This window comes from Galeopterus variegatus, unplaced genomic scaffold, assembly GCF_000696425.1.
Source record: "Galeopterus variegatus unplaced genomic scaffold, G_variegatus-3.0.2 Scaffold2033, whole genome shotgun sequence".
Lineage (NCBI taxonomy): Eukaryota > Metazoa > Chordata > Mammalia > Dermoptera > Cynocephalidae > Galeopterus > Galeopterus variegatus.
In genome coordinates this window covers 111,211-132,346 of record NW_007728144.1, presented here as the reverse complement: position 1 = coordinate 132,346, position 21,136 = coordinate 111,211, and the positions used below count along the sequence as shown (strand labels likewise).

Below are 21,136 nucleotides of genomic sequence, written 5' to 3'. Positions count from 1 at the left end.
GTATAATTTGATTCCAATAAAAGTCATCACTTTTAGGTGTACAATTTGATGAGTTTTGACAAATGTGTACAGTCATAAAACTATCACTGTGATCAAGATATATAACAGTGCTCTCATTCCAGAGAATTCCCTCATGCCCTTTTGTAGTCAGTCCCTCCCTCCTCTCCCAGATCCTGGCAACCACTGATCTGCTTTATATCACTGTAATTTTGCCTTTTCCAGAATGTCATATAGATGGACTCCTTCAATAGGTAGCCTTTTGAGTCTTTGACTTAACTTCTTTCATTTAGCATGAAGCATTTGAGATTCATGTTATAGCATGTATCATTAGTCCATTCCTTTTTATGACTGAGTAGTATTCCATTTTATGCATATATCATTGTTTGTTTATCCATTCCACAGTTGAAGGACATTTAGTTGTTGCCAATTGGGCAATTAAGAATCGAGCTGCTATAAACATTTGTGTACAAGTTTTTATATGAACTAAGTTTTCATTTCTTTTGGGTAAATAGCTAGGAATGGAATTGCTGAGTCACATGATAGGTGTATATTTAACTTTATAAGAAACTGACACATTCTTTTCCAAAGTGGCAGCACCATTTTGTGTTTCTACCAACAGGGTATGAGGGTTCTAGTCACTCTGCCCCATCACCAGTAATTGATATTGGCCTTGTTTCATTTTGGTTTTTTAGCCATTCTAATGGATGTGTAGTGGTATCTCATTGTGGCTTTGGCTTGTATGAGGATACTTCAAAAAGTACATGGAAAGATTCGTCTTATCTTTCAATTGCAGTTTTTCATGAACTTTTTGAAGTACCCTCATATTTCTCTAATGACTAATGATGTTGAGTATCTTTTCATGTGATTATTTGCCATTCAAATCTCTTTGGTGAAATGTCTGTTCAAATTTTTTGCCCATTTTTCCATTGGGTTGTTTGTTTTTCTTACTGATTTTGAGAGTTCTTTATAAATTCTGGATACAAATCCTTTTGAGTATTTTGCAATATTTTCTTCCACACTATGGCTTTTCATACTTTTAACAGTGCCTTTTGAAGAGTAGAAGTTTTAAATTTTGATGAAGTCCAATTTATCAGGGTTTTTTCTTAGATTATGCCTTTGGTGTAATATCTAAGAAATCTTTGCCTGACTCTAGGTTGCAAAGATTTCTCCTGTGTTTTCTTCTGGAAGTTTTATAGTTTTAGGTCTTACATTTAAGTATACAATCTGAGTTAATCTTTGTATATAATGAATTAAGGTCCACCATAGCAGGAAGCAGATGTCCTTAAATATCTGTTTAAAAAGAAAAATCGTTCCTACATGGTTCCTTGTACTCTTATTAAACAGAGCTGTAAAAATGAGTTCTCTGGAAAGCTGACCATAGCTTCTTATCTACTAGCTTTGAGACTAATCTTTTGTCAGTCTGCAGCCTTCCCTTTCTGGAAGTGCCAGAAAGAACACCGGCAGTGATCTTCAGTTCCCCTCTGATCTGGGTCTCCTTTAGATAGCTCCTAAAGTTCTGGTCCCTCTGTGCACATCATCCTTGTTAAGCAGCTGCACATTTAGGCTGTGAAAGCTAGCATCTTTTTGACTGCAAGCTGGTGGCTTCCTAGGCCACTTTATTGATAAGGGGAAGGGAACTAACATTCATTAAAAACTTACCGAAGAACTTTGCTGTATCACAGAAGTTCTATGCATCATGAACCGGTATCACTTTATTTTATAGATGAGGCAATGAGACCTGTTCAAAGTTATTCAGCTAGGAAAATGGCCAAGCCTGACTTGCTTCACTCCATCTCTCCTGTTTATTCCTTTATTCTCACTAGCCCTTCATGGAGTCACTTGCTGTGTGTGTGATGGCTCCCTGCCATGCTCACACACACGCACCCCCAACTCATGGTAGATGCAGTTTACAAGTATTATAATGCAGTTGCATTATAATGATGAGTTGCTTTTAGCAGTTCATCTTTTTTTTCCTTCTCAGCTGGTTTTAATTTTACTTAATTCTCTACATCTGGCCTTGTAGCTTTTACCTTTAGAATGACTAATTGGCTACTATAATATTTCTTTGATAGGTGAATTATAAAAATGTTCTTATTGATGTTGATTTTCCTAAAATTAGGTTTTGTATGAGTGTGTGAATGAAAAGGTCAGGCTAGTTATATCTTATTATGGGCTACCTGCTGTATTTGGTTGTTCTGCGGAAAGGGCTGTTTTTTAAGAAATCATCTTTATTTCTTTTCCAGCTGGATCACGTGAATATTTTTCACATGAATCATCTCCTGCCCGTGTTCACTTCTCAGGAGTAGTCATGCGTGTTCAACACAGCAATGAGACCCAGGGCAGAAAACCTCAAATGATTCTTGTCTTGGTCTCCTCATCCTAACTCTCTAGATCTTATTGCAATAAACTATTGGAAGTGGGAATTCTCATGTTAGCTGAAATTCTCTTTGTGCTATTTCATGTGTTTACACCTAGTTAAATCTTTAGGCATCTTTGTTACTGATGATAACTACTCTCAGCCAAGTGGTTTCCTAGTTTGTAGGACACTGCATCCCCTTCATTTTTAAAAGTTACTCCCCATTTGAGGTGTCATCAAAGACCTCTCTGCTTCTTTGAGATCTTGAAGTGTTAGTTACCTGGGAGAAAGGCTTTGCTGGTTTTCCTGCCAGCCCTGCTTTGTGGCTTGAATGATGCCCCACATCACTTGTGCAGCTAACACCTGGTTGGCCGTGCTCTCTGCTGTGAGTACTGTCTTTCCTCACTTAATTCATATTCACTGAAGTCTGGACATCGGTGGTCCAGGTCCTAACCCAGTTGTGTTGCCGCCACTGCTATTACAGAAAGTAGCATGAATGGAAAGGAAGGGCCTCTAACTTTGAGGTGAAACTGTAACTGAAGAGATCTCTTCAATCCAAAAAGAGGACCTTAGCCAATGTTTCTGAAATTACAAAAAACAGCAAACTTCTTTTGCCCCTTTTGGATCTCTGAACCCCTACTAGTTGGCTTATACCCTCCGCCCTATAGCTGCCCACCTGAGATTTCTCATCTCAGTGCCAGCTACATCACCACAGAGTCCTGGGACTTTGGTAGGGAACTTGGTGCTGTGGAAGGATCCAAACCCGCTCTCAGCTACTTGCTAGCTGTGTGAGACTGGTCACATTACCTCACCTCTTTGAGTCTGTCCTTGCATTGGTAAAATGAGGATATTGATACCACCTTGGTGGGCTTTTATGGACATTAAATGAATTAAGTGCCTAGCATGGTTGCTTGCAAAGAATACAGTGCGTGTGCTCAACCACAGGTAATGTAAGCATTATCTCATCTACATCCACATTTTAATTCCTGTAAAATAAGTAAGTAGAGACAACCAAAGCTGGGGGTGGGGGGAGGGCGCTTCCTTAGTCCCACCTGTGATGTTTTAGTGGCTTTGCCTTTGTTTGCGGGTCACTGCCCTCCATAGACAAGATCTGTCTGTGGACTTTCTCCTCCTGTGGATGTGCGGCCAGCCCCACCCTGCCCCTGTATGAAGCTGCCTTTGCACAGTCAGCACAGGGCGCTCTGTCTCTGCCACTGGTGGTGTGTTCAGCTCCAGGTGCTTTCTTCCCATTCATATTGTTTTGTTTTTGTCCTTTCTCACCAGGAAGCATCTCGGACAGCCCTGCCACACTCTTTGAAGTTCCTGACACGTGGTAACAAAGACCTGAGTGCAACAAACCGCTGGTGCTGTCGCTGAGAAAGAGCCAGCCGGCACGTTTGGAAGCCATACTGTGTTTAATTTAAGAAAATGTGGTATGGGAGGGTTTGAAACGAAGTGTGTCTCCTGAAAAAAAGTTTTTATTTTTGTGGCTGTGTTTCTTCTTTTTAATCTAATCTAAACTGTTGACACTCATCGTGGTTGTAGGCTGTCATGAATGTGTACATTATTAACCAGCTATTTGTTGCTCGTGTGAAACCTTTCCTATCATGAATTAGTGTGTTTAAGAATCCACTTGATGGGGAATGTCAGCTGTGAAATATGCAAAAGGAGCTGACTTTCTGGGTGCTGTGATCATGAAATTGGGGTTGAACTCTTTCCTGCTTAGAGAGGATTTTGTGCATCATCTTATGCTCAGATTTTGGGGCAGTTGCAGTGCATGTTACAGTCTCCTAATGGAGAAATCAGTAGTGTCTCCCTGCTCTCCCTGCTTCCCACCACAGCTGCCTGAAAATATGAAGCTCTCAAGCTTGTTTTTCTAGTAGGAAGATGTCTACCGAGCTCAGCCCATGAAGGAGCTTACCATATGCCTTGGTCTTTGGGGCATATTTACTTAGAATTATTTTTTCTAAGATGTGAGTTTCTCACAGGGAATGTACAAGTTAAAAAGTTAATTTCTGTTCTTACGTGTGGTGCTGTGTTCGCTTTTCAGTGTCTCAGCCTGATTGTCTTTTCTGTTTGTTTGTGTGGCAGTTGAGGTGAGGTGGCATGTGTGCATCTGTGTGCGTGTGTGTGAAATCATGGCAAATCTACAACATGTACCAGCCCTTTCTGTCGAAACACATCACAACAGCAACAAAAATTCATGGATCTACTTCAGTAGATCTGCTTCTGATAGATCATTGTTAGATATTTAACATTTTTGTATCATGGAAATAAAAGTGAGAAATGTATTTCCAAAGGATGAAAATTAAAGAAATTTTCATAGGACCCGTTTTTCCTTTCTGTTTTTTATAAGTGAATGATGTATGTGCTCTCCACATAGTTATGTTCCTCACCCCGAAAAAGATCTAAGTCACTAAGCCTAGCATTCATGATTTTTTTTTTTTTTTTTTGCCTCTAACTCCTGTACTTGCCTTAATGGGTCAGATACCCAGTGCTGGAACTGAGCCCTGCTGGTAAATAGCCATGTAGGAGAGTGGGAGAAATGGGAGCTTTTATGACTCACGTTGGAATTCTGCACTATTATGCAGCTTCAGATTTGAGAGACGCTTCCTCTATCAAGAGCCTCCTAACACTTCCCCTTCCCGCTCCTCTCCTTCTCTAAGAGTTCTGTAGCCACAAAGTTACCAGACTTGGGAGCACCCACCTCTTCCAAAGCTGTCATTGCCCACAGCTAAGTGGGAAAGTGTGAAGGTCGGATGCAGGCAAACTGTAAAGGAAGATATAAACAGGGAAGGTGTGGAGAGGGGACTGCTAGACTGCTGAGACGTTAAAACTCACAGGTAGAAACAAGTAGTACCTGAGCAATCTTTTTAAAAGAAGAGAGAGGGCTGGCCAGTTATCTCAGTTGGTTAGAGAGAGGTGTTGTTAACACCAAGTTCAAGAGTTACTGGCCAGCTGCCAAAATAAATAAATAAAAAATAAAAGAGGGAAAACTGACCCAAGATTATGCATGGCTTGGCATATATATGAAAAGTACACATGGCCTAATGAGCTTGCCTTGTATAAATGCAGTGGGGAAATTGGGGGGTGGGGGAGACAAACCTGTCATGCTTTGTAGGTCTTGTGTGGGAGATGGAAGCCTCTTGCCCTAAGGTAGTGAAAGTTATTGTCCCCAGAGTCTGGCTCAGGAATATACACAATGATCCTTGCCCAGAAAGCTTTACAGACACACACAGCTTTCAACCTCAGTGCAATCTCTGGACTTCAGGTCCACGGAGGAGCTGGAGGAGGAGTGCTTTCTAGAAAGGGTGTGTGCTCCAGAGTCTCACAGAACTGAGCATGCATGCCAGTTTCAGTTCTGTTTTGGATACATTATTTACCCTCTCTGAGCCTCAGTTTCCTCAATCATAAAAGCATGATAATAAAGCTACCTCACAGGGTAGTTGTGAGGATGAGATGAAGTGAGGTAAAATGCCCAGCATGCACAAGTACACAATAAATCGTAGTTCTATTTGAAGATTGTGCTTTTGATCTGAAACCCTTATTGTATCCACTTTTGTCAACTGCAGCTGACATAGGCATAGTCACTGGAATTTGGCTTAGAATTAAATACCTAGTGGAGTCCTCATACATCCCAGACCCCTATTTTCCCAGCTATGTCAGGTGGCTTAAAACAGGTAAACTGGGTTGGCCCACATCCCCCTCCATACACAAATACGAGGCTTTCTTGACATCTCTTTTGGGCATACAACCCTAGGATGGTGCTTCTGGCTTTTTGATACAGAGGCCCAGAGGCATATTGTGACAATGGGGCTGTGGTTTGGGCGCTTCTTGAATATTGTAGCCAAACCTGGGGGGCAGGCATGAGAGTGGGACCTCAGTGTTTCCCTTCAAATACTTCTGTAGTCTTTTTGATTTGGGGGATGGAGACTAAGCACTGTGCAGTTCTATTTTTATAGGTTTGCATTTGTCCATTCCCCCCAACATTTTATTATGATAATTTTTAAACATACAGAGAGTTGAAATAAATGTTCAGTGAACACCCATTTACTTTACCACCTAGATTGTGCAGTTACCATTTGGCTAAATTTGCTTTATTACCCATTCAGCCGCCTCTCTATCCACCTATCAATTCATCTTATTTTTTGATCAGTAAGTTGCAAACAGTACACTCCCCCCTTCCAAATACTTTATGCTTGTCATTAGCCAGAGTTTAATATTCTTTTATGTTTGGGGGTGGGGGGGGGTAAAATTTGTAGTGAAATGCTCAACTCTTAAGTGTACCATTTGGTAAGTTCCAACAGATGCAACCCAACTATCTAGATACATACCATTATTATCACCCCAGAATATTCCCTTCTGCCTCTCTCCAGTCAACCCCTACCCCACTCTCACCTCCAGAGGCAACCACTGGTCTGAACTTTTTCACCACAGATTAGTGTAACCTTTCTGGAACTTTATGAAAATGGAATCATGAAGTACATACTCTCTGGTGTAAGCCTTCTTTCCCTCGGCATGATGTTTTCGAGGTCCATCCCTGTTGCACTTGTATCAGTAGTTCCTTTTTTATTTTTTTGAGTGTGCATATACCACTTTGTTTATCCATTCTTCAACTGATGAACACCTGGGCTGTTTCCAGTTTGGGGCTATTATGAGTAAAGCTGCCGTGAACATTCTTGTACAAGTCTTTTTGAGAACAAAATCTTTAATTTTGCATGGTAAATACCAAAGAGTGGAATTGCTGGGTCATGGGATAGGTGTTGTGTTTAGTTTTATAAGAAATTGCCAGATCTTTTTCCGAAGTGGTTGTACCATTTATATTGTCACTAACAATGTATGAGAGTTCCAGTAGTTCCCTTCCCTGGCAACATTTGGTGTTGTCAGTGTTTCATGTAGCCATCCTAATGGTTGTATAGTATATCTCATTGCATTTTTAATTGCTATTTCTCTGATGACTAGTGATAATGTACTTATTGGCCACATGTATATATTCCTTTGTGAGGTATCAGTTCTATTTTCTTGCTCACATTTTATCAGGTGGTTGTTTTCTCTATTATTAAGTTGTAGAAGTTCATTATATATTCTGGACATCAGTCCTGTGTCAGATAGATTTTTGCAAATATTGTTGGTTATTCCCAATCTATAGCTTGTTTATTTTCTTAACGGTATCTTTTACTGGGCAGAAGTTTTTAATTTTAATGAAGTCTGTTTATCAGTTTTTTTTCTTTCTATGTACTATCTAAGAAACCCCAAGTTGTAAAGATAATCTTCCATGTTTTCTCCTAGAAGCTTTCTAGTTTTAGCATTTATGTGTGTGTTTGTGATCCATCTCGAATTAACTTTTTTGTTGTATGGTGTGAGACTGGAGTTGAGGTTCCTTATGAATGTCCAATTATTCCTGCACCATCTTTGGTGAGGACCTGTCCTATTAAATTACTTGGTGCTTTACTCAAAAATCTGTTGACGTAATGAGTGTGGGTCTCGATTGTGTGTATTTTTAAAGTGTAATGTTATTATTATTACTGAAAGCACAGAGAGAGTCTCCTCCCACTTGGGCTATTTTGCAGCACTTCTCTTGATGTGGAGAGGAAAATGCCATGACAGTTGGTTGCTGCTGAGGCCAGGCCACCCTCCCCTGACCTAAGAAACCAGTGAGTATTAAAAATAGTTTAATCTTTTTGGATACTTTTTTTTTTTTTAATCTCATGACTTAAGTTTCATTACTTTATTGTAATCTTTTCTTTCCCCAAATGATTCATGGAGTAAATCCATGCATCTGATTTTGCCGAGGTGGGGAAATAGAATACTTGTAGGCCAGTTCATGTTTCTCCTGATTGTGAGTCACCCTCTCCTCCAAGTTGACTGGTCCCTGCTAACAACAGTCCAGTTTGTCTTCAGCCACTTGCCTGTTTCTGTCTCAGCTTCTTGCTTTTTCTAGTCATGCTGTGAATTTGAACTTGAGAAAGTTTTTGATGCTGGCTCGGCCTGGTGAAAATGTTGCATGCTCACCAACTAAGAGGATCTTTTTTTTTTTTTTTTTTTGTCTTTTTTCGTGACCGGCAACGGATAGCAACCCTCAGTGTCGCGCCCACACCGGACTGGGACCAGCAACGGGATCGCAACCCTTGGTGCTGCCCCCGCTCCTCACTCAGCCAGTGAGCGGCCGGTCTGCATGCGGGATCCGAACCCTCGGTGGGAGCGCCGCTGCGCTTCCCAAGCAGCGCACTGTAGCAGTGCGCCACCGGGCCGGCCCCAACTAAGAGGATCTTTTTAAATGGAAATATTATAGACAAGATAATTCTTGTCTAACAAGAGAGGACAACAAAAAAAGAGCCCTTTTTCTTTTTTGCGGGGGAGGGGAAGTGGGGATTTTAATCTGTGCTTTGTAAGAAAAGAGTAGATTCTTATGCTGATCTTTTTAAAAGTGAGAACATAGGGAAATACTAGACCAGAAAGTTTGAAGCCCAGGAGCCTTGCCTGGGTGTGCAAGTGTGGACTTGTGCAGAGCCCTGAGTGCAGCCTCAGGCACCCATGCCAGGCCTATGCAACTTTTCCATGGAAACGTCTTGCCATAGTTCTGATACCAGCCAGAACACTAGTTACCAGTCTTTCAACACTTGCCTCTTCCAGCAGAAGGAGGAGTGGGGTGACAGGATTTTACCTGCAGTTGCCCTTGCACGTGCTCTAAGCCTGGACGGTATATCTTCGTTACTGGCAGGTCTTCGGTGGGCAACAGCCAGACTACCAAAGCCACTGGGAGTGAACAAGGCTCCCCACCTGTTTCTGTTGATGATGAGGAAAGCAAAGTCTCTCTGCACATCTCCCCTCTGCGCACTGCGGTTCAGTTTGTGCAGCTACAGCAGGATAGTTTTTTGCAAATATTGTTGGTTATTCCCAATCTATAGCTTGTTTATTTTCTTAACGGTATCTTTTACTGGGCAGAAGTTTTTAATTTTAATGAAGTCTGTTTATCAGTTTTTTTTCTTTCTATGTACTATCTAAGAAACCCCAAGTTGTAAAGATAATCTTCCATGTTTTCTCCTAGAAGCTTTCTAGTTTTAGCATTTATGTGTGTGTTTGTGATCCATCTCGAATTAACTTTTTTGTTGTATGGTGTGAGACTGGAGTTGAGGTTCCTTATGAATGTCCAATTATTCCTGCACCATCTTTGGTGAGGACCTGTCCTATTAAATTACTTGGTGCTTTACTCAAAAATCTGTTGACGTAATGAGTGTGGGTCTCGATTGTGTGTATTTTTAAAGTGTAATGTTATTATTATTACTGAAAGCACAGAGAGAGTCTCCTCCCACTTGGGCTATTTTGCAGCACTTCTCTTGCGGGAGCGCCACCACGCTCCCAAGCGGCGCACTCTCCAGTGCGCCACCGGGCCGGCCCTACAGCCATTCTTTTTATGCAGGAAAGACTAATCTTACCCAAAAGGGTGTCCTCCATTTGTTGAATGGGGTAAAAATTGTATAGCTTTTCGGAATGCCTCCAAATTGCCTTGATATAAGTTGTGACTCAGTAGAGCTTAGGTTTTGGCCTGCTTTGGAGGCTGGGTCTAGATGGGAGAAAATAGTCTGTTGGGTGGTTCTGCTGTTTTTACAAGCCTCCATAATTCTCCATTGTCCGGGGGGGGGCGTGAATCAGCAAGTCCTTGGTGTGCTGATTGGATGCCGTGCGAGGAGCACCCACCTCAGAGCCTCACAATCCTCATTGTCTCCCTTTCCATTTGCTCATTCCCACTTAGATGCCTTGGCCAGTAGCATCCTGAAGGAGTTTCCATTAATAACAGGGTCTGAGGAAGCCACACAGTAGAGGCAGCACACTGTGTGGAATAGCCTCTGGACTTTGTGATTGCACAGATCTGAGCTCAGAGCCTGCTCTGCTGCTCACCAGCTGTGTGAGCCTGAGGACGCTGCCCTGGCTCTTGGTTTTCAGCTTATGTTTCCTCCCCTGCTAGACTAGACTAGACTAGTCTAGGTGACCAAGGCCCTCCTCCCGTGGGGGAGGACAGAAAGCACCCACAGGTAGCAGGCACTCCCCAAGGCCTTTCCCCATATCTCTGCCGTTGTTCACTTACGCTAGGAAGCACCAAGAGCCTCCTCCTTGAAAACACATAACCCCTGCTCTCAAGAACTCTCTGTTTTAAAATAAACTCACCCCTCTGGTGTTTAATCCTTGCTTTCTGGAAGTAAATTTTCTTCTCTCCACTGTTTTCTTTTCTCTGATAATAATAGAAAATGTGTATTGGATCTTAGTCTATTCTCAGGGCTTTACAGTTTTCTGAAGCGTAGGTATTATTATCCTCATGTGAAGTTAAAACTGAGGCTCAGGAGGGTTCAGTAACTTGCACTGGAGGTCATGGTTGGTGGCAGAGCTGGGATTCAGACCCCAGGGTGTCTGACTGCAATGCCCATGTGCCTGGCCATGAATTGGTGCTGTCATGCATATGGAGAACATCACAGGGAAGGGAGATAAAGATATGGAAGAGGTAGAAGTGCTGAGCAACTTGGGGTGCCCAGCCCCTTCGTAACCCGTCTCATCCATGCATATCCTGTGTACATGAGGAGCCAGTGCACTTGGTTGAGGCCAGCATCCAACTCACTGTCCGTCTATATAGCTCTTGGAATAGAGAATCACACACACACCTGCAGCCTCCTCAGTGCCACTGGAAACCATAAAGCTTTGTCCATATCTTAGACTATTTCTTACAGGATAGCTTCCCAGAAGGTGGATTTACAGCATCAGGGAGCAGAAACATTTTAAAGGCTTTTAGTATGTATTGCCAAATTGCTTTCCAATTTACACGCCTGCTGGAGGACTAGGGCAGTATCCAAAATGCCCACCTTGTGAGCCAGCTAGTCATTTCAGTTACAGAGGAGGCAGTGGAGGCCCAGAGCAGTGAAGTGACATGCCCCAGGATCTCTGCCCCCAGGAAGAGGCAGGCACAGGGTCTGCGCCCCAGTCTTTGAAGGTCCTTGTTCTCAAAGTGTCGCTCTGGTCCAGTGGCATCAGCATCACATGAGGACTTGTTAGAAAAGCAAATTCTTGGGCCCCACTCCAATCCTTCTGAGTCAGAAACTCCAGGCCCAGGGCCCAGCAGTCTGGGAACAAGCCCTCCAGGTGATTCTGGTGCCCACACAAGTTTGGGAGCCACTGGTCTACAGAAAGCTACGTCAACTGAAAGGGAAAACGTATCACACTTGTTTATAACCAAATCTGTGGTGTCTGGGAGCAAATCCAAGGGAAATGTCACTTCCATTTCTCATTCACATTGAGTCAGCACCTGTTAGCTTGATAGTTTTGGAAATTTGGACGACGCTGAAAACGTCACTCTTTCTGTCATGTTAAGGATCGAGACTTTATAGACACTTGTTATTCATACCGAGAGGTTTATTATGTTCTAGACACATTATTATTATCCCCTTCATTTCCTTGGGAGGGGAAATGAAAACGTAGAGTAGTTTAGAAATATCCTAAGGTCACACAGCAAGTAAGTGGAAGCACTGAAATTTGAACCAAGTCTGCTTGCCAGAAACTGGGGTTTTAACAGTCACACTGCCTGAGAGGAGTTGAGACACTTACATAATGTGGGAGCCTTGCAAATTATTGGGTATGCTGTTGTTCTGGAATTTTCTAAAGCTCTGTCTTGAATGCCACAGGAAGTGGCTTTCCCCTGCATCTCCTAACCTTGGACCCAGACAAACCAAAGCCAGTCTTGCCTTGTTGACAGTCCTTAGTGAGCTAGTGAGGTGATCTTTTATTTTCCCCCCACCTGTTCTAATTTAAGTTGGGAATTGTTTCTAGATTATTTAGCCTTTAGGCATCCCTTGTAGGTGTCTCAATTGTATTACCTTGCCCATTACACTTAGCATGATGAATTTTCAAATTCTCGAGTCACAGGTGGGGCCAGAGGCACTTGGAAGGGCCAGGGAGTCTGAGGGGACAGGTTTGTCGCTATTGTGGGCGTTGGTGGTTTGTCTCTTTTGCCATTCCACTCAGATATGAGCCTATGGTTTGGGATTCAGACTGGCACTCTGGCTACCCCTGGGGCTTCCTGCCCAGTTTTCTAGGAGTGGCAGAGGGGTGTGCCAGAAGTCAGAGCACAAGAGTACAGGCTTGCTTGCTGCTGCTTTGAAGGAATCCCCCTGATGAGCCTCAAAAGGTGCCTGCAGCAACAACAAAACAGAAGAGACTCCAAATATTTCCTTTTGGGGATGGGGAAGGAAAGCCAAATGAAATGTGAATAGGTGTCTGAAAGCCCAGAGGAAACCAACAGGCCCTTCCAGAAGTTCTATTTGCGGTAAGAAACCTTGGCACTGAGCAGCCAACTCTACTGCAAAAATAGACCAATGTGTCAAGAAATGGCTCAATTCTGGAAGCAGAGTCCCTCCACGGGGAAGAGAGCTTGAGCTGAAACTTTAGAAGGATCTGTTGCTTTCTTCTGCTTTCCTCTAGACCCCAGCACTGAAAAGAGGGAGAAAAAGATAAACATTTAAAAAGAAAGCTCTTGAGTGTAGCCATGACTTTGCTGTCAGAAATGGGACCAGTGGAAACAACAGGGCAAAAAGGAAGGTTTCACATAAGCGCCTACAGTCCCTCCCTATGTCTGCCAGGAGTGACACAGTATTGAGCACCCAGCTTCCCTTCACTAGGTTCACTGTCCTTTGCCTTCAACTGGGTGAGATGATGAAGAAAGTAGGGCACGATGTGCAGCAGAAAGGAGTGTGACCAGACAGAAAATGATAACCTTGACTCTAATGGTCATCAAAGAGAGGACCTCCAAGAAAGGTGGTCGGGGGAACCTCCTCTAAAACACCAGGCTGACTGCCTAACGGGGTGGGGACGCTACCATGAAAGGAGAAATAAGATGAGATTGATTCCTGAGGCCATCCGAGTTCTGGAATACCATACAATTGCCTCTGTATGTTGAGATTGCTCATTTGAGCCCTCTCTTAGGCACAAACTTCTACTCTGTTAGGAGTGGTGTCCTGGTCTCTCAGCAGCAGGGAGAGAACAGAACTAACTAGCTGTAGATACTGCTCACCTTCATAACATTGTAGTGGAGCCAAGCCTGGAAGTTCTCCAGGTGGTTGTAGACTCCTGGCCACGCTAAGGTTGCTGTGAATGGCATGATATGCAGACACAACTCACCAGTGGAGTTGAGTTCCTTGAGAAGGGGTGCTTTATTTTATGGCCCAAGTAGTTTTGGGGGAAAAAAATCATAAGGAGCTTATACCCGGTGTCTCTCAGCTAGAACTGGGAGGCATCAAGCAGATTGGATCCACTTGCCCCTTCTTTCCACAGAAGACAGCTGGATCTACATGTCCCTCTTGTCCTCTTGGTGGCCAAGAGCTGTCTACGTCCAGCTGTGACTTTGCATTCAGCTGCTACTCAGCCTGCCATGGTTGAAGGGTCAGATGTCATCTGGAATTGTCATCCCAGCTTACCAGATCTTCTGTCTTCAGAATGTGGCTAGGGCAGCTGTCAGAGGGCTTAGGCAAGGACCAGAGAGGGATTCCCCTCTCCTGCAACGGAGAAAGCTCACCCTCTTAGAGGGAGAATGGCAAGATCTGTCCCAGGAAGTTTATTAACTGGTGGTTAAGATCCTCATCCAAACAAAAGCAGGTAGGAAAGTGAGGGGAGATTGTCAGGAAGACAGAAGGCAGGATGGGAGTTGGGGGTGGGGGTGGGGAGAAGAATCCCCACCCCAGATTTGGCAGTGAAGTGCACTGAGAAATCCACCTGCAACCTGGCTTTCGTAGGGTACTTGGTTTTGCGAACATGCACAGAAGAACCTTCATCTACAAAAGTGTAATGTTGGACTGAAGTGGGAATGAGTTACTTTTTTCTGGGTGCACCTCATTTCTTTAAGCTGAACTGTAATCATGTCATTCTGGTAGGACCTATCATTCATAGCACTTGACCCTGAGAGAGGTGGGCAAGTGACACAGGCCCAGGGTATCAGAGTGCCCCCTTGCCCTGGGATGGGCACGTGGCCCAGATGGGCCAATCACTTCTTGAGCAGGTAGGATCTGCAGGAAAGATTCTCTTGCCTGTTTGGCCACTGTGCTAGAAGAACAGGATCTGGTTTGCTGGCTGCCATTTTCCAATCCATATTGGAACCCATTTGCAGTAGGAGAGAAGAACAACCCAGTTTGAGGTGGTACATGAATAGCAGCCAGGTAGGTATCCCTGTGTGCCCAATGTTAGGTCCATCCAATCCTTATAGAAATCAATACATGGCTGGGTAGCTCAATCAGTTGCTAACACCAGTGTCCAGGGTTACATCCCTGCACCAGCCAGCCACCAAAAGAAAAATCAATACATCTTCTCCAATGTTAGGTCCATCCAATCCTTATAGAAATCAATACATGGCTGGGTAGCTCAATCAGTTACAGCATGGTGTTGCTAACACCAGTGTCCAGGGTTACATCCCTGCACCAGCCAGCCACCAAAAGAAAAATCAATACATCTTCTCCTTCCTTTTGCTTATCTTAGTTTGAGTTACATCTCTAACACTCGCCACCATAAAAGCCCAGACTATTACTGGGAATATTTGGATAAAGGAACGGCCCTGCAGTCTGTGAAAAGAGTTTGCTAGTATGTAGTAATTATAGACTAGAGTAAAACAGAAATATTGGGCTTAACTTGAGGAATCTTTTCAGATCCGTGAGAAGCACCCACTAACCTATGGCTAAGTGATAAGCCAGTAACAAATCCTTCTTGACCGTTCCTGTGGGAAGGTCCTATTTTAGGTCAGCGTGAGTGAATGAAAGGAGAAGCAGGTCCTTAAACAGGAAAAGGCTGCACAGAAGTTGAGTTGACAAGCATCCCTTCAACAACAAGGGAAGGTTGGTTTGTCTGGTAGGTCCTGGGGTTTGAACTAGAGTCTCCTGGTTGGGTGACCCATCTCAGCCAGAGCTTTCCTTCATGCTCTAGTAGGGCTCTGGCTAGGATCTTCTCCAGAAGGAGGTGGCCTTGTGCTTTGGAGCTTTTTAATCTGTCTGGCCCCTCCTCGAAGAGGGCATTACTAATGGCCCTGACTGAGGCAGGCAGCCTGCCTTCAAACCCAGCCCCAGATCTTTCCCAGACTGTCTGTTATTGAGACTTTTTGCTCTTTCAGTCTGGCCTTCCCTATCACTTATTCTGGAATTAGCAATGTTTCCCAAACCGACAGTTTTTCGGTCAACAATGTTCCTTGCTGAGTGTCCCCACAGGAGAGACAGAGAGAGAACATAATGAATAAAACCAGCTCTTTTTGCTACCCGCCCTAGTAAAGGGACTGTTTTGCTAGGCTGCTATCACATACCACTCCTGTCACCTCTTTGGGTTCACATAGAGAAAATTGTCTGAAAGATGGGCCAGGAGCTCCAGATGGTTCCTTCCCCCCCGTACCCCACCCCCCATCTCTCTCTAGCAGCATTGGAAGAAAGATAGAATTTGTAAATGAAACAAATTGGAAGTCAAGCTCAGCCTCAACCACTTACTTACTTTTGACCTTGGGTAAATTCTATGTACCTGTAAACCTCAGTTTTCTTCTGTACAATGGGATAACAATACTGCAGTGTTTACAGTTAGGTTGAGGTGTGAGTAACAGAGGTCTGAGTACAGCGCCCGAGGCAGGCAGTCTGGGGCTGGTAGGACAGGTCTGAGAAATCATCACAGATGCAAGCCCCTTCCGTCTTCTGGCACTAGCTTCCATTCCAAAGGTCACCTCATGGTCCAAGGGAGGTGCTAGAGCTCCAGCCATTCCATGCCAGACTGCAAGAAAGAGGAAGTACATTCTGATTCATCTTTTGAGAAGCTTTCCCAAGAGTCCACCACAACACTTCTGCTTATATTTCAGTGGCTAGAATCTAGTAACCTGGCCATGTCTAGCTGCAGGGGAATCTGGGGAAGGGTGTTGCGGTAGGTAACCCCTAAGATGGCTCCAGTAACCTATTATCCTAATATTCACTTCCTTGTGTAATTCCCTGCCCTTGAATGTGGGCTGACCTAGTAACTTCTAACTAATAGAATATGACAAGAGTGATGGGATGTCCCTGAGATTAGGTTTCAAAGAGATGGTGGTTCTACCTCGGGTGACCTCTCTTGTTCTCTTGCTCTGAGGAAAACCAGCTGCCATGTCGTGAGCTGCTCTATGGAGAGGACTTACGTAGCAAGAAACTGATGCCTCTGGTCATCAGCTAGTGAGGACCTGAGACTCAGTACAACAGCCTCATGAGTGAGCTTGGGAGAAGATCCTCCCCCAGTTGGGTCTTCTGATGACTGCTACCCAGGTAGCAAGCTCAGCTGCAGTTTCCTGAGAGACTTGAGCCAGAGGACCCACAGAAACTGGGAGATGATAAATGTTTTTTTTTTTTTACAGCTGCTAAGTTTGGGGCTCATCTGTTACACAGCAATAGCTAATGCAATTGGTTTCCAGCTAGACAATTCCCAGGGTTTTGTTACTAAGAAGGAAGAGGATGGAGACTGGGAGACCACCGACAGTCACTGCCACCTGTACCTACCTCACAGGACTGTTGTGAGGAGAAAATGATATAAGTAACGTATCCACATGCAATTTGCTGGCACCCAGGAAGTGCCTAAGGAGAGGTGGTGGTTAGTGGAGGGCCACTGCCCAGTGCCTACTTCTCAGGCTTCTCACCAAGCTCTTCTAGGAGACACAGTTGGGCTGTGTCTAATGTATGATTGATTTTCCTTGGCTTCCTCTCCCCTTTAATAGTTCAGACCCCCACCCCCAGTCCAACTAGTATAATGACTACTCCTGCAAAATTAAAGATCCCCAAGCCCAGCTGATGGGTTCACAGAATGGTAAGATTTTGGAGGGAAAGGGGCTCAGAGCTCCCTAATCCAGTCCTCCACTTACCAATCTGACCCCAAACACTTGCTCAGGGTCACGGAGCCTCAAGGCAGAGGTGGGACCTGGACTCCTCCAGAGAGATGACTTAGCTTTCTGTTCCTGCTTCTTTCCACACTGCTGTTACTGAGGCAGAGTCCAGTGTGTGGAGCATTTATAAAGTTCCCTATAAAAAAAATTCGCACTAGTTCAACCCAATTTTCTCTCCCCAGGAGGACTCGAGGTCAGGTTTATGGGACATGAGGTTGGCTTGGATTGAGTGGGGAAATCCAGGCAGGTGAGGGACCTCATCCTCATTTGGGGGGTGGGTCACAGAGTTCACTGTGTGTTGCTGGAGGGAAAACTTGGACACCTGAAGAGATTTTTCTAAGGGAAAGCCCCTTTGGGACTGCAGGATGAAATATGTAGCCATTGGACATGGTTACTAAAAGCAGTGGCATGCAGGAGGTGAACCATGACAAAAGTGGACATCAAGTCAGTGGCCCAAAGAGAAAGAGGTTAGTGATGGGAAGGGTCTCAGGACTCACCAATGCATCTTTACATTTTTCTCTTTCAACATTTGAAAAAAAGCCTTTTTTTTTTTGTAAAGATGACAGGTAAGGGGATCTTAACCCTTGACTTGGTGTTGTCAGCACCACACTCTCCCAAGTGAGCTACCTGGCCATCCCTATATAGGGATCCGAACCCATGGCCTTGGTGTTACCAGCACCACACTCTCCAGAGTGAGCCACAGGCTGGCCCTTGAAAGAAAACTTTTTGGTTATTCTGTCAGAAGCTCAGCACTCCAAGAGATTTTTCATCCCTCAAGGACATACTGATGTTTCACCAGCCTAGGACTTCTCACCTGAAGCTTATAGGTTACTGGATGGAAAGATAACAGCACTGCTGTTATTATGCAAAATCATATGGTATGCTGCCTTGCTAGGTGCCAGGTATTGTTCTAAGTGCTTTGCAGGTGGGTGTTAAAAGATGTGCTGCAACAGCTGAGGGTAGTTGATTGTGGTGGTAGTGGGGTTTCCAGAGGCTGGATGTGGCCAGCAGCCTTCCTGGTGGGATCCTTGAGTATTAATGAGACATGAGTTTCACTTCAGAAACATGGGTTTTTAAAATGTCACAATCCATTATTTCCCTAAACCAAATGGAATGTGTTGTTAAGCCGACATTCAGAAGCTCAGCACTCCAAGAGATTTTTCATCCCTCAAGGACATACTGATGTTTCACCAGCCTAGGACTTCTCACCTGAAGCTTATAGGTTACTGGATGGAAAGATAACAGCACTGCTGTTATTATGCAAAATCATATGGTATGCTGCCTTGCTAGGTGCCAGGTATTGTTCTAAGTGCTTTGCAGGTGGGTGTTAAAAGATGTGCTGCAACAGCTGAGGGTAGTTGATTGTGGTGGTAGTGGGGTTTCCAGAGGCTGGATGTGGCCAGCAGCCTTCCTGGTGGGATCCTTGAGTATTAATCAGACATGAGTTTCACTTCAGAAACATGGGTTTTTAAAATGTCACAATCCATTATTTCCCTAAACCAAATGGAATGTGTTGTTAAGCCAACACCCAGTCAACACAGGGGTTCCTTGCTCTCACTCCCCAGAGCTGGAAGAAAATCTCTGGAGTATATAGGGGCAGATGTGTGTGGGAGGCCCTCCAGTCTTGAATCTACACCAAGCCTGCTCAGTGCTCCAACTCCAAGCTTCAGGAGCCCTTAAAGGTGGTGATTCCACTGCTTGTGAGCCAAGCTTGGGGACCAGGGCCTTTCCCAGCCACCAGAAAGAGCCCTGTTCTTGGTGTTGCGGATCCTCACCCCTCCACCCACCCACCCCGCTACCGTCTCCTCTCAAGGCACCTTCCAAGCCCCAGGCCCCTTCCCAGACTTGGGAACGGTTCCCAAACGTACTCTTAGCATGTCCATTTCCATCCCCCATCCCCCTCACAACTCTTCCCTCTGGCATCTAGAGGCATCCTCACGTTTCTCTTCTTGGGTCTCACCTTCCTTCTCATTCCTGGATGAGAATTTGGGGATGCTTGGGAACTGAAATGCTCAAAATGGCCTCACCCTTTGACACTGTAATTATTCCTGATCTCTCATGAAACAGGGACCATGGTTTTCTAGCCCAGTTCCCACTACAAAGTCAAAATGATGACCTCGAGGAAAGTGGCCCAACCAGGCCAAACCTCTGTTGCCACATCAGTACCACAGTGCAGTGTGCTTTCACACCATGTGTCAGTCCTCTTTCTGTTGTCCTCAATGGAAAACCAGCTCAAGCTGGCTTAAGCAAAAAGGGTACTGATTGGCCCATGTAATTGAGAAGTGGAGGTACAGATGTGCCTTCAGGAATAGCTAGATCCAGGTACTCAGACGTGGCACCAGCAATCCTTTTCCTGGCTGTTGGTTCTAGTTTTCTTTGTGGTGGTTTCATTCAAACACAGATTCCCTCCTCTTTGTGGCAAGATGGCTATGCATGACACCAGGCTTAAAGCCAAGCTCTCAGCTCCCCACGGGCAAGTTCCATCAGAAGCCCAGGTTGACCCTTGTTGGCACTGATTGGGTCATGTCTGGTCCTGAACCAATCACTGTGTCAAGCGAGATGCATTGTTTGATTGGTTATGCCTGGGACACAGGGCCATCCCCAGAGCTAGGAATGACATTATCTCTACTCAAACCACGTGAACCAAGGTGGGGAGGGGCAGATCTTCCAGGGAAAATCCAGGCCCTGTTGCAGGGAAGAGGAGGAAAGAATGCCAGGCAACTAAGACATCGAGTACCCACTGCGCCATCCTTTGCCATCAGCTCCTGCCTGGCCAGGGCACTCTTTGACCAACTGATCCTCCTGCTCCTATCAGGAGGAAAGAATGCCAGGCAACTAAGACATCGAGTACCCACTGCGCCATCCTTTGCCATCAACTCCTGCCTGGCCAGGGCACTCTTTGACCAACTGATCCTCCTGCTCCTATGCAGATTCACCCACCTACACCCCAGCAGAGGTCAGGGCAGTGGACTGGTGGCAAGTGGGTAAGGCTGCTTCAGCACTTGGGGCCCAAACCTCTGCCCTTACCTTCCAGACCCAGTGCAGGTGGATCCCCTTCCAGGCGGCTGTACTGGGTTAGTGTCCCCCCAAATTTCATGTCCACCTGGAACCTGTGAATATGACCTTATTTGGAGATAGGGTCCTTGCAGACATAGTCAAGTTAAGATGAAGTCACGCCGCATTAGGGTGGGCCCTAGAACCCATATGACTGGGGTCCTTATAAGAAGAGGGACATAGGGACACGGATACACGTAGGAAGAATGCTAATTTGATGAAAGAGGCAGAGAGATAGGAGTAATGCTGCCACAAACCAAGGAAGGCCAAGGATTGCTGCAATCACCAAAAGCTGGAAGAGGCAAGGGAGAGAGTCCTCCCCTAGAGCCTTTAGAGGAAGCAAGGCCCTGCTGACACCTTGATTTTGGACATCTAGCCTCCAGAGTTGTGATAGAGTAAATTTCTGTTGTTTCTAACCACCGCATTTGTGGTAACACTTTGTTACAGCAGCCCTAACAAACTAATACAGGGGCCTTCCTGAGTATACACTGTTCTTGCCCCAGCCCCGTGGCCTTCCAATGGGAAACCATCCCCTTTCCAGGAGGAGAAAAAATCCTCTGCTGATGAAAACTTTCAGCAGAAAAGGCCACATTATTTTGGCAGCTGGGGCCACTTCAAGGGGAAGTCCTTCCCCAGGGCCAGCCCCTCGGCACACCACTGGACGGCATTGTCCAAGCTCAGAACAGGCTTAAAGCCCAGAGGGGATTCTGCTGAGGCAGCTGGGGCGAGGGTGACCAACTCATCCCTGTTTGCCTGGGATGGTCCCATTTGAGCACTGAAAGTCCTGCATCTTGGGAACCCCTCCAACCTAGACAAGCCATGATAAT

General features: G+C 45.0%; 1 protein-coding gene across 1 annotated transcript in view; it reads left to right on the top strand.

Moving 5' to 3' along the window:
- Window positions 1-4,684, top strand: part of PARN (poly(A)-specific ribonuclease) — a 142,835-nt gene extending 138,151 nt beyond the window's left edge. The window contains exon 16 of the mRNA XM_008580142.1: window positions 3,641-4,684. Coding sequence (XP_008578364.1) covers window positions 3,641-3,693 — 53 coding nt within the window. The 3' untranslated portion in view covers window positions 3,694-4,684. The remainder of the gene's footprint in view (window positions 1-3,640) is intronic.
- The last annotated feature ends 16,452 nt before the right edge of the window (window positions 4,685-21,136 follow it).